The 12498-nt window shown below is 36.4% G+C and overlaps 1 protein-coding gene and 1 long non-coding RNA gene across 4 annotated transcripts in view; one reads left to right on the forward strand and one right to left on the reverse strand.

The window, feature by feature from the left end:
- Window positions 1-12498, reverse strand: part of neb (nebulin) — an 87699-nt gene that overhangs the window by 49909 nt on the left and 25292 nt on the right. For both annotated transcript variants that reach the window (XM_009304675.5, XM_073912668.1), the window contains 26 exons: window positions 10629-10835; window positions 10410-10514; window positions 9605-9712; window positions 9197-9508; window positions 8913-9119; window positions 7507-7611; window positions 6937-7044; window positions 6517-6828; window positions 6183-6389; window positions 5987-6091; window positions 5764-5871; window positions 5333-5644; window positions 5056-5262; window positions 4825-4929; window positions 3749-3856; window positions 3346-3657; window positions 3024-3230; window positions 2803-2907; window positions 2607-2714; window positions 2211-2522; window positions 1911-2114; window positions 1712-1816; window positions 1398-1505; window positions 1004-1315; window positions 598-801; window positions 368-472 (listed from right to left, as the gene is read on the reverse strand). In XM_009304675.5, the coding sequence (XP_009302950.1) occupies window positions 368-472; window positions 598-801; window positions 1004-1315; window positions 1398-1505; window positions 1712-1816; window positions 1911-2114; window positions 2211-2522; window positions 2607-2714; window positions 2803-2907; window positions 3024-3230; window positions 3346-3657; window positions 3749-3856; window positions 4825-4929; window positions 5056-5262; window positions 5333-5644; window positions 5764-5871; window positions 5987-6091; window positions 6183-6389; window positions 6517-6828; window positions 6937-7044; window positions 7507-7611; window positions 8913-9119; window positions 9197-9508; window positions 9605-9712; window positions 10410-10514; window positions 10629-10835 (4698 nt within the window). The remainder of the gene's footprint in view (window positions 1-367; window positions 473-597; window positions 802-1003; window positions 1316-1397; window positions 1506-1711; window positions 1817-1910; window positions 2115-2210; window positions 2523-2606; window positions 2715-2802; window positions 2908-3023; window positions 3231-3345; window positions 3658-3748; window positions 3857-4824; window positions 4930-5055; window positions 5263-5332; window positions 5645-5763; window positions 5872-5986; window positions 6092-6182; window positions 6390-6516; window positions 6829-6936; window positions 7045-7506; window positions 7612-8912; window positions 9120-9196; window positions 9509-9604; window positions 9713-10409; window positions 10515-10628; window positions 10836-12498) is intronic.
- The window catches only part of LOC141376116 (uncharacterized), a 53054-nt gene that overhangs the window by 26830 nt on the left and 13726 nt on the right, over window positions 1-12498 (forward strand). The gene's annotated exons all lie outside the window — the stretch shown is intronic.

A 12498-nucleotide genomic window follows, 5' to 3' on the forward strand; every position in this document is an offset into this window, starting at 1 on the left:
TCTCTGCGGCTCTCTCTCTCTCCCTGTTTATAAAGTGCTGTAAACAAATATTTTTCCTCCATATCCCATAATGCACAGCGCATCAGCCTACAGCTGCTGGATTAGTCCAAAAGGCACAGTACTTTTTATGGTTGGGTCTGTTTTAGTTCAGATCATATTCTCACCACAAACAAACCACTCCAGGATTCGTTGGAAAGCGTACTGAGACCACCTCTTCAAGTAGGTCTTAGTACACCGTTTGGTGCACACTAGAGTACGATTGCTGCATTTACACCTGCCCATACTAACCACAACAAGAGGGAAAACGAACTCTAGTATGATTCAACCAAACTAAATAAGGCAGGTGCGAAAGCACCCTTATACTTACCAAACTGTAGTTGACCCTGTTTTGTTTTGCTAGTACAATGTCCATTGCATCTGGCATAACATGGATCTTTGTCTTGTCTTTGTTCCAGGCACTAGCATATTGTTGCTGTCAAAGAAACAAAGAAAATTGCTAAAATAATTTTACTTCCACAAATTAACTCTCTCACATACCAAATAAATTAACTGAATTCGAAAAGTGCATATCATGTGTTATATCAGTCCTGCATTTACCTTGTTCATAACATCATTGTTGGCTTTAGCTAAGACCATTGGCATGTCTTGAGTTGTCAAAGTGAACTTGAAGTTGCTTGGGTGCTGACGGTACTTCGCTTCACTTAGGATTTCGCCAGCCTTTTTCACTTTCTCAACATCAATTGAACCAATAGGAACCCATCCAAGACCTTGAAGCCATTTTAGATCAGCTTTGTACACCGCCTAAAAGCAGACATTATGTTTAAAGAAAACATTCATGCAGCTCTTTATCTTTTTATCAACATGAAGGAGACAATCGGATCCATGCAGTTCCTCTTTTTCTTGAATTGTCAACTTTACATACTGGCAACCAACTAAAATAAAAATGGAAAGTCAATTTGATGTATGTATTAATATTGCTCAACCGAAGCTGGATATTACATACATCACTCTGGAGGTCATAGATTTGTCTGGCCTGGACGACGTCATTGGAATCAGGCAAGCAGGTCCAGTTGTGGAGGTAAGTCCTGTAATTAGCATCATTGACCTGGATCTGACATTTCTTTGCCAGTTCAAGAGACAGAAGGTCCACCGGGAGGTGGAACTTGGTCTTAGACTTGTTGAAGTCTTTCTTGTACAGAGCATCACTAGCAATCTTAGCTGAGTTCAAGGCCAGCATGAGGAGAGGATCATCCTGGATGCTGCGAGCTCCAATGTGGTGACCAACTTGCTTACGATAACCAGTCTTGTACTTGTACTTTAAGGAAAGAAAATATGATCAGCGTAACAACTTATAGTGTGTCATATAAAGTATAGCCATATCTTTTTGTTGTACTTACATCACTTGCAATGTCTCTGGAGGCTTTGGCAGCAAGGATTGAAATGGCATCATTGCGCATATCATAACCCTTCTTCTTGGCCAGTTCATAGGCGAGTTTATATTGTTTCTGATGTACAAATGATACAAAATATATAAACAAACTGGAATATCAAAACACAATGTATTATTTGTTTTTATCCTCATATAAAATCTAAATTTTCAGCTAATTATATATAAACAGTCAATTTTTAAAAAAATATAAATTAATATAATAAAATAAAATAATAAAAATATTCAGATAATCAAGTGAGTACTTAAATATGAAATACTGACCTCACTATAGTTGACTTTGTTTTGCTTTGCAAGAATCACATCCATTGCATCTGGCATAATGTGAACCTTTGTTTTATCGCTGTTCCAAGCTTCAACATATTTTGACTATAAATAGAGAGAGAATTATACATGAAAATGTATGTCACAGATAACATTTTAGATATATTTCATATGTCTGGATATGAAATATGCACCTGACCTTATTCATGATATCATTATTGGCTTTGGCCAAGACCATTGGCATGTCTTCAGTTGTGCATTTGAATTTGAATTTGCTTGGGTGTTGGCGATACTTTGCTTCACTCAGGATTTCTCCAGCTTTTTTTACTTTCTCAACATCAACAGAACCAATGGGAACCCATCCGAGGCCTTGAAGCCATTTCAGATCAGCCTTGTATACCGCCTAAGGGCACACATGTGAAAACATGCTTAGAAATATTGTTATGATGACGCTTCAATATATTTATTCATGTATAAAACTGCAGTAATTTTGACCTACATTACTCTGGATGTCGTAGACTTGTCTAGCCTGGACAACATCATTGGAGTCAGGCAGGCAGGTCCAGTTGTGCAGGTAGGTTCTGTAGTGGGCATCGTTGACCTGGACCTGGCATTTCTTAGCCAACTCAAATGACAACATGTCAACTGGGAGGTGGAACTTGGTCTTGGACTTGTTGAAGTCTTTCTTGTAGAGAGCATCACTAGCAATTTTAGCTGAGTTCAAAGCCAGCATGAGCAGAGGATCATCCTGGACACTGCGAGCTCCAATGTGGTGACCGACTTGCTTACGATACCCAGCTTTGTACTTGTACTGCGATAAGTTCATTAAAACATTAATCACTTTCACAGTACCCAGTAATTATTTGCAGGATTATAATAAGGTTAAAAAACTTACATTACTGGCAATGGCACATGAAGCTTTAGCAGCTTGAATTGAGATAGCGTCAGCACGTAGATCGTATCCCTTCTTCTTTGCTTGTTCATTGGCAAGTTTGTATAGTTTCTAAAGAAGATAGTGAGAGGATTATTTACATAGTGTGAAAACAGTCATGCAATCGGTCAACAGTTGTGTATCTGATGGCATCACCAACCTCACTGTAAATAACTTTATTTTGACGAGCAAGAGCCACGTCCATTGCATCTGGCATAATGTGGATTGTGGTTTTGTCCTTTTCCCATGCAGAAATGTACTTTTGCTGAAGGAAAAACAAAGCCAGTTTTAAAATCTTCAAAAACATACTGAGACAAACAAAAAAGACCAAGAAAATAAAAACCAAAACACAGTGTAAAGTCAAATGATTTAGATTTTCACCTTGTTATTAATATCATTGTTGGCTGCAGCAAGAACCAGGTCCATAGACCCCATGTCTTTGGTGAACTTGAAGTTACTGGGGTGTGTGCGGTACTGTTTTTCGCTGCCTATCCGGCTAGCAATCTTTGCTTTCTCCACATCCAGAGATCCAATGGGAATCCATCCAATTCCTTTGATGTAATTGTTGTATTCGGATTTGTAGAGATTCTGCAAAAAGAGGCAGAATGTCATCACATTCACCATAAAATGAAACAACGGCTTTCAATCAAAGACATTAAAACATGGAAAATGTTTAAAATACAACGACACAATCCTTCCTTACATCACTTGCAATTGCTTGCATGTTGCGGGCTAGCTGCAGGTTCATGGCATCAGGCAGAACTTTAGAACGATTGATGATATTCCTATATCCAGCAAAAGTCTGAGCAGCTGTAGCCTGCTTAGCATGGACAACGCTCAGCATGTCCACAGGAGAGTGGTATTTCAGCTTGGACTTGTGGTAGTCCTTTGTGTAGTTCCTATCACTCTGTATCTTTGCCACATGCATGTAGTGCACCAGCAAGGGGTCATCCTGGATGCTACGGAAGCCAATATGGTGTCCTCTTGATTTAACATACTCCTTTTTGTACTTGTACTGTAATTAGAAGTATTTGTAAAAGTCAGAAAGGTTAATATCAGGTTGTTGTTAGTGGCAGTAACCTATATTTTATAAAGAAGCAACTCACATCACTGGCAATGTTTGTGGAGGCCCTAGCTGCAATGATCGATACAGCATCTGCCTTGAGGTCATAACCTTTCTTCTTCAGAGCTTCCATTCCTGCTTTGTAGGCTTTCTGTAGTCAAACATGATAACAGCACAGGTTATACAAGTTCTGAACAAACATAATAAAAGAGAAGACGATGATAAAGTCAATAATTGTCAATAAAGAGTTACGTTGATAATAGTAATTGATATTATCTGAGCTGTTAGTTTGTTTATGATTGGCAAAGATGGCACATTTGAAATGCCAAACATCACTGGTTTGAATTGTGTTTTAGTGATTCTCCGTGGTTAAAATCATAGAGTTTTTCCTCAGTTGAACCCAGGGACTAAAACACCTGTGGCAACAGTGCAAAAGTAGCCCAGTTCTGTGAGGTAACTACAAAGATGGTTAAATACTAGGGATGCTCCGATCAGGAATTTTGCAACCAACACCAAGTGCCAATTCTATGTCATGGTGATCGGCCAATACTGAGTATTGATTCTAATGCTTCAAGCTTTATAATGCATTAAGCACATTTTCCTCTAAGTATGAACCTTAAGAGAAGATCTTGCCCTACCTAAGAGAATAAATATAAGATGATGCACATAATATCTTAATACATGCAAAGCCTTTCAAATATATTACTCCTCTATTGACAGCAGATCACTCAATGAGTGAAAAGGGGATTTGTACTAGTGATATCTTTACTGCTCTATTAATGTAACCTAAGAGTCATAAAATGTAATTATCAGCCAATATCAATCCTAGCATCCATATAAAATACCCAAGAAGTGTATTGTTTTGTGTACTCTAATATTCTTAATATGATATGCAATTTATCGGTACACCTGTAAGTGATAAAAAAAAAACTATGATACTTTTCTGTTCAAAAAATGAAACACTGCTGTTACGTCTTGTTTTGAGAAACAATGACTATGTTTATAAGTAGACAAATAATGGGACTTTTTTCCCAATACCCAGAGTTTATTAAGAGGCAGAGAACCTGGGAATATTCTGCATAAAGTTATTCAACAAGTGTTTTGGATGTACACACTTACCTCACTTATGTTGTATGCATTAGCCTTTGCAAGAAGGATTTCAGGGTTATCAGGCATGATATGGACCTTTATCTTGTCCTTGTTCCAAGCATCTGTGTATGCTTGCTGTAATCGGATATAATGAAAATATGAGTAACTAATTAGATCAAACAATCAATAAAAAAGTCACCAATTAGCTTAGCGAAATTATGGATCATTATCAAATTAAGCAATTACAAAAGGGTAAACTACCTTGTCCATGATCTTATTGTTGGCAGTAGCCAATGCGAGGTCCATGGAGTCCATGAGTTTCTGGAACTTAAAGTTGGAGGGGTGAGTGCGGTAGTTGTGCTCACTCTGGATCTTTCCTCCAATCTTTGCGGTCTCTACAGCCAGTGAGCCAATGGGCACCCATCCCATACCCTTCATGGTGCTGTTGTACTCACTCTTGTACTCAACCTAAAAATAAATTTCAGTTAGAAAACGTAGAGTGACTGCTAAAAAATTGCTAAATAAAATTTTGACTCACATCACTGGAGGTGAGGTTCATGGAGCGAGCTAACACCAGGTTCATGGCATCAGGCAGCAGGTTGTAATGATGGAACTGCTGCTTGTATCCTGCATTTGTCTGAACCTTTGAGGCCATTTTGGCCTGTACAACACTCAGCATGTCCACAGGGGTGTGGTATTTCAGCTTGGACTTGTGGTAATCTTTCTTGTAGTTCCTCTCGCTCTGCATCTTTGCCACCTGCATGTAGTGCACCAGCAAGGGATCGTCCTGGATGCTACGGAAGCCGACGTGGTGGCCTTTGGCTTTCTCATATGCCAACTTATACTTGTACTATAATGGCAGAAAAATTAATTTATCAGTAAAGATCAGCATATCACAACAACACATCAAGGATTTTGCAAACATGTAGTATAGACTTCTAAGGGGTCAATAGCTGATAGGATACTTACATTACTAGCAATATTTCTGCCAGCTTTGGCAGCCAAAATTGAAATAGCATCTGGTTTGAGATCATAGCCTTTTTTATTCATTTCCTCGAGACCAGCTTTGTAGAGTTTCTGAAAATGATCAGAAAGGCAAATGAAATATATTGCACTAGCCTTTTATTAGAAACATGGATTATTAATTAATATTTTTTAGAAATAAATACAAGTGTCAGTATAGGAATCATACCTGGCTCATGTTTAATGCGTTGGCCTTGGCCAGGATAATTTCAGGGTTGTCAGGCATCACATGAATCTTGAGCTTGTCTTTTTCCCATGCAGCATGATAGGATTTCTTCAAACAAAAGCATATGGACATTTCATAATTAAATGACCATTTATTTCCACATGTGAAACCAGTGAAAATACAACGAATCCAGACTTGCCTTGTCCATGATCTTATTGTTGGCAGTAGCCAATGCGAGATCCATAGAGTCCATGAGTTTGTGGAACTTGAAGTTGGAAGGGTGAGTGCGGTAGTTGTGCTCACTCTGGATCTTTCCTCCAATCTTTGCAGTCTCTACAGCCAGGGAGCCAATGGGCACCCATCCCATACCCTTCATGGTGCTGTTGTACTCACTCTTGTACTCATACTGGGAGAAAATAAACATAAGTTTTGTTGATTCTTTGAAAAATTAATTTAACACTAATGAGGAATCAACAAATCATAATCTACTCATTGAATTTTGAATGCATGAATCTTAGAAATGATGGACTCACATCACTGGAGGTGATGTTCATAGAGCGAGCTAACGTCAGGTTCATGGCATCAGGCAGCAGGTTGTAATGATGGAACTGCTGCTTGTATCCTGCATTTGTCTGGACCTTTGAGGCGATTTTGGCCTGTACAACACTCAGCATGTCCACAGGGGTGTGGTATTTGAGCTTGGACTTGTGGTAATCTTTCTTGTAGTTCCTCTCGCTCTGCATCTTTGCCACCTGCATGTAGTGCACCAGCAAGGGATCGTCCTGGATGCTACGGAAGCCAACGTGGTGGCCTCTGGTTTTCTCATATGCTTTTTTGTATTGATACTGTGATTAAAGAACAATAAATTGTAATCAAATAAATTCATTACATTTCATTTGGATCTTATTAACAGTTCTTTCAGTATTTGAATGCTATATACATTATGCACTTACATTGCTGGCAATGTGCCTTCCTTGTTTAGCAGCAAGAATGGGAATAGCATCAGCTTTCATGTCATAACCCTTGGCAATGTCCGCAATCCACTGAGCCTTGTAGTGTGACTGTAAAAAAAGAAGCCTTTCTCTTAATATCTACATAATTTTAGTAATTAATTTGTAATAATAAATAGCAAAGAAATCAAATGTAAAAGCATTTAACTAAATAAAATTCAATAAATGAATCTTGACATGAAAAAATAACTATAAAAATATAAAATTGGTAAATTATCACTATAATTAGACCGTATATTTCGAAAAGGTGTTTCTGCAATAACAAACCTGTTTAATGCTTTTTATAAAGATATAATCTTACCATTAACATGAACTGGCAGTGAACTATAATGTTCATAAATTAATTTAGATATTGGTGAAAAAATACTGCATAAATAAAAAAGACAGTCTCTGATATCTCAAGATGCCAAATGTGAACATCACTAGAACCAAACTGAAAAGTGTTTCTCTTTTATTTCATTAGGAATTTATTTGCTAGATATAGATTCATTCAGTTAGAGTAATTGCACTCACCTCACTCATAGTCTGGGCATTATATTTGGCCTGCAGGAACTGTGGGGCGTCAGGTGGCAAATTATAGGTGTGCATAAATTTTTCTCCTGAGGCTTTATAAGCAGCCTAAAATGAAACAAAAACAAACAAGAACTCGTAAGTCAGCTGAACATTATTTCCTTGTTCTGGGGTGCATTTCCGAAAACCAGGGTTAGCCAACTAAGGTCGCAAGTTCTGTCGTTAAAAACATAGTTCGTTGATTTGGTGTTTGCCAAATCCATCGTTCCTATGAACATTCGCAAACTGCATCGCAAACTTGTATGCTTGCAACTACACCTCTGGAGCTGTAGTTAGAAACATAGTTTGTGGCTGTATTCTATTCCCAGTTATCCCCCCTATGCCCTATTCCATATAGCATCAAAGTCATCTCTCTTAGATGTAATTTGCTTTCAAATTATTGTTTACATTTCAGTTTTAGCGATCTTCATGTTTACAATTGTGCTCCCTTCGCAGTGCACTTTGAAAACATTGATGTCATTTTGAACACAGCCGTGGCTCATGGCGAAAGCTATAGGTGACCTATTATTTAAAAGCGGAATTTAAGTTAAGTCTCCAAAGCTTGTGAAAACAAAAAACATAGCATACATTAATGCTTTTAATTTATAGTAGGTTATTTATTAAGTATCTGTACTGTATATAACATGAGCCTGTTGGTTAGAAGATTTCTGCAGTATTTTACATGTGTCAAATTGTAAAAGCACTCTTTTAAAAAAAATAAAAAATAAAAAAACAATGTCCTAAATAATAGTAATCATCATCATTATTATTATTATTATTAAAGTAGGATTTTTTATTTCCTAATAATTAATAAATATTAAATGTCATTTCTTAATAAATGGCCTCATTATTTATTTATTTATTTATTTATACGATTTATATATGATATTAGAATACATGTTATATTTTACAATAGAATGTGTAGTGTTCTCAATAATATTTGTAAAGGAAACACATAGGTCCTATATGTGCCATTTACATATATTTCGAATAATATGGAAAGCTAGTGCATGTTTTTACCAAAACTAATATTGGATTATTTTTAAATGCTTGTTTGTGTAAAAAATATAATTTGCAAAAAGAAATTATGGGGTTATTCTCTAAAGAAGTTGTTACCACCCCATTTAGAGCATCTTTATGGGCGTTTTACATTATAACTAACGAGGTTCAAACGGCAGATCTGCAACAGAGACACTACGGGTTTTCAGGAAACACTCTTCACTACATTGTTCTTTTCCCAAACGATGCTTCGTACTATGACAGTTCATCCGCCAGTTACGTCGTTGGAAATGCACCCCTGGCTGTCATTTGTAAATGTTTACTAAACGTTTCTTACTTTTTTCTACTTACTTACTAAAATGTTTACTTACTTTATTTTGCAGTTTTGTGTTGCTCATGGCCAAAACCATATTCATCTGGTCTGTTAGACTGGTAAATTTCAGTGTACTAGGGTGAACTCTGTATGACTTCTCGTCCAGGGCTTTTGCAGCAGTCTTGGCCTTCTCAACGTCGATAGACCCAATGGGAACCCAGCCAGCTCCTTTGAAGATGTTGTTGAAATCTGATTTGTACAAATTCTGAGGGTATAAAAAGAGACCTGTTAATCTTTTTGTAATTATTCCAGGCTCATAATTAAAGCATCAGTTGCACTTACATCACTCTGGATCTCCATCATGTTGCGAGACAGCTGAATGTGCATGGCATCTGGAAGGAGGACATAGTTGTGATGGTGCTGCTTGTATCCTGTATTTGTCTGGACCTTTGAGGCGTTTTTGGCCTGTAAAACGCTCAGCATGTCCACAGGGGTGTGGTATTTAAGCTTGGCCTTGTGGTAATCTTTTGTGTAGTTCCTCTCGCTCTGCATCTTTGCCACATTCATGTAGTGCACCAGTAAGGGGTCATCCTGAAGGCTACGGAAGCCAACGTGGTGGCCTCTGGCCTTCTGATATGCAAGCTTATACTTGTACTTTAAAAAACACAATTCAATACATAAGTCAACAATGTAATAAGATCAATAATTAATATTATTAAATATACTTTAAAATAATATATGGTCACTTACATCACTGGCAATATCCCTAGAGGATTTAGCAGCAAGGATAGGAATGGCATCATGCTTCATTTGATGTCCTTTCAAAAGATTCTGCTTGTGTGCATAGGTATAATATGTCTGTGGAAACAAAACATAATGGTTTTAGTTGAACTAGATGCTAATTAGCGACTCTGTGCATATATTATACTTTATGCGACACTGTGTTGGAGAGTAGCTAGCAAAAAGAAGTTCAGCTACTAACTTAGCTACATTTTCAGTAGCTTAAAAGTAACTCCACTCCATTTATGGAACAATTTAGCTTTTCCAGTAGCTAGCTACTTTTTCCAACTAGTAGGATAGCTTGATACATTGGTTTAAAGCGGCACATTGTTGTCTTAAAAAAATAACATACTACAATAGTGTACATTATTACAGTAATCTAATAAATAAAATGGTTTTGCATATATTTAATTTGTAAATAATCATTTCTACAACAAGTTACAACAGAAATTCAATCCATAAAATATTCTAACAGTTGCCAGTTAGAATGTTGTGCGAGGGCTTCAGAAATTTTTAAACTATGTGTAATAAAACTTTAAGCCATGGCATTATAATTGTTTTCCATTGTTGTCACTAACAAATATTTTACTTAAAATTAATGTTTATTCGTGATTTTGTAATAGTATAACTACCTACTTTTGGAAGTAACTTAGTGTAGCTATCTACTTTTTAAAAGAAGCTTAGCTTGACAGTAGCTTAGCCTGATGAGTAGTTTGTAGCTCATCAAGATTCAAGATGGAGTTTCAGACTAGCTTCCCCAAGACTGCATTTTTACCTTGCTGACATTGACAGCATTATACTTGGCTTGCAGGAGCTCTGGTGCATCAGCAGGGAGATGGTAAGTGTGCATGAACTTCTCACCACTGGCTTTGTACAGTCTCTGCAAAACAAAATAGGCATGATTCAGTAAGAATCTGATCATGTGTTTAACATTCTTTACATCTACTAATTATTGATTGAAATAATAAAATGGTAGCATGCATTTGTCCCTTACATCACTCAGCTGCTGTGCATTCAGTTTTGCTTGTTCCATGACCGGGGTGTCAAAAACACTGGTGAACTTGATAGTGTCTGGGTGCTGCCTGTATTTCTTCTCATTAAGAGCTGCAGCAGCGACCTTCGCTCTTTCCACATCCAGAGAACCAATCGGGATCCAGCCTGTGCCCTTTACATAATTGTCATAATCCTGTTTATACTGGACCTGTTGGAATTAGACAATAGATTTCAGTTTCAAACAACTGCAGAAAAATAAACTCTCACATATTGTACATATTGCTTAAAAAAAAAAAATGAAAGCATGATGTTTCCTTTCAAAACATTCAATATATTAGCAGGGTTCAACGCCAAGGCTTTTTTCTCACTGGGCCAACCAAAAAAAAAAAGTTAATAGCTATTCCTTAGCCACACATTTTAAATAATGTGTTAAAAAATAACGTTAGGAAAAGTAGAATTTAAATATATGAAAAAATGTACAGTATAATGAACACAATTCAAAGTGTTATTTTATTATTGTTAAATTATTTTTTTTTTTAAAAGGTGGCTGATTTTGCCAAACCGACGCTGAACTGTGCAAAACATCACTTAATTTTTCTGCCATGTTGTACCTACGTAAATGTCTCCTTCTAAGACTTTAGAAACATGTATGCTTTTAGCCTCATAATTAGATGTTGCTGCCATGTTGCCGTGTCTTTGCTGTACTGGTTGTTACCAGGTTTTGGAAGAAAATAACTATGTGCTCACAACATCCAATCAGGAGTGCGTTTCTGAAAACTATGGTTAGCCAACTAAGGTTGCAAGTTCGTTACAAACATAGTTTGTTGATTTGGTATTTCCAAAATCCATCATTCCAACAAACATTTGCAAACTGCGTCGCAAACTTGTACGTTTCCAACAACACCTCTAGAGCTGTAGTTGGAAGCATAGTTCCTGGCTGTGTTCTATTCCTAGTTATTCCCCCTATGCCCTATTCCTTTCGATGTCCAACATTTAAACTTTAAATGATTAAAGAAAAATCATAAAAGTAATCTCTCTTACACGTAATTTGCTTTCAAAGTATTTTTACAGTTGAGTTTTAGCAATCTTTATATTCTTCAGACGATTGTGCTCCCTTCAAAATGCACTTTGAAAAAATGTAAGCCATTTTAAATGCAGCTCTGGCTAAGGTGACCTATTATTTAAAAGCAGAATTTACATTACATTTCGAAAGCTTGTGAAAACAAAAATATATAGTAAAGATTAATGCTTTTAATTTACAGTTTTAATAAATGAAAAATAATTACTATTATTATTAAATTGGATTTACCTACTGTAAATTACATAATAACAAAGTAATTACATAACATTACATAAGTAATTACATAAAGTAATTTACCTACTGTAAATTACAACCATTAGCCTAACAATTTAAATGGTTTATTTATGAGATAATAATAATATTCTCCATTCACAATAATATTTGTAAAGGAAACATAGGCCCTATATGTGACGTTTACATGTGTTTCAATTAATCTGGAAAGCGAGTGCATGTTTTTACCAAAACTAATATTGAATTTTTTTTAAATGCGTGTGTGTGTGTAAAACAATATAAATTGAACAAAGAAATTATGGATTTCTTCTCTGAAGAAGTTGTTACTCAACCCAGTTTAGATCATCATGAACGTTTTACGTTATAACTGACGTGGTTCAAACGATAGATCTGCGACAAAGCAGCTACGGATTTGGGAAACACTTGTCACTACATCTTTCTTTTCCCAAACGATGCATCGAACTATGGTAGTTTAGCCGCGAGTTATGTCGTTGTTTGGGAAACACACCCCTTATAAGAGAAACTGAAAAAAGAAATATGGTGCTTACAACCATATTAT

This window comes from Danio rerio, chromosome 9, assembly GCF_049306965.1.
Source record: "Danio rerio strain Tuebingen ecotype United States chromosome 9, GRCz12tu, whole genome shotgun sequence".
NCBI classification, from domain to species: Eukaryota; Metazoa; Chordata; class Actinopteri; order Cypriniformes; family Danionidae; genus Danio; species Danio rerio.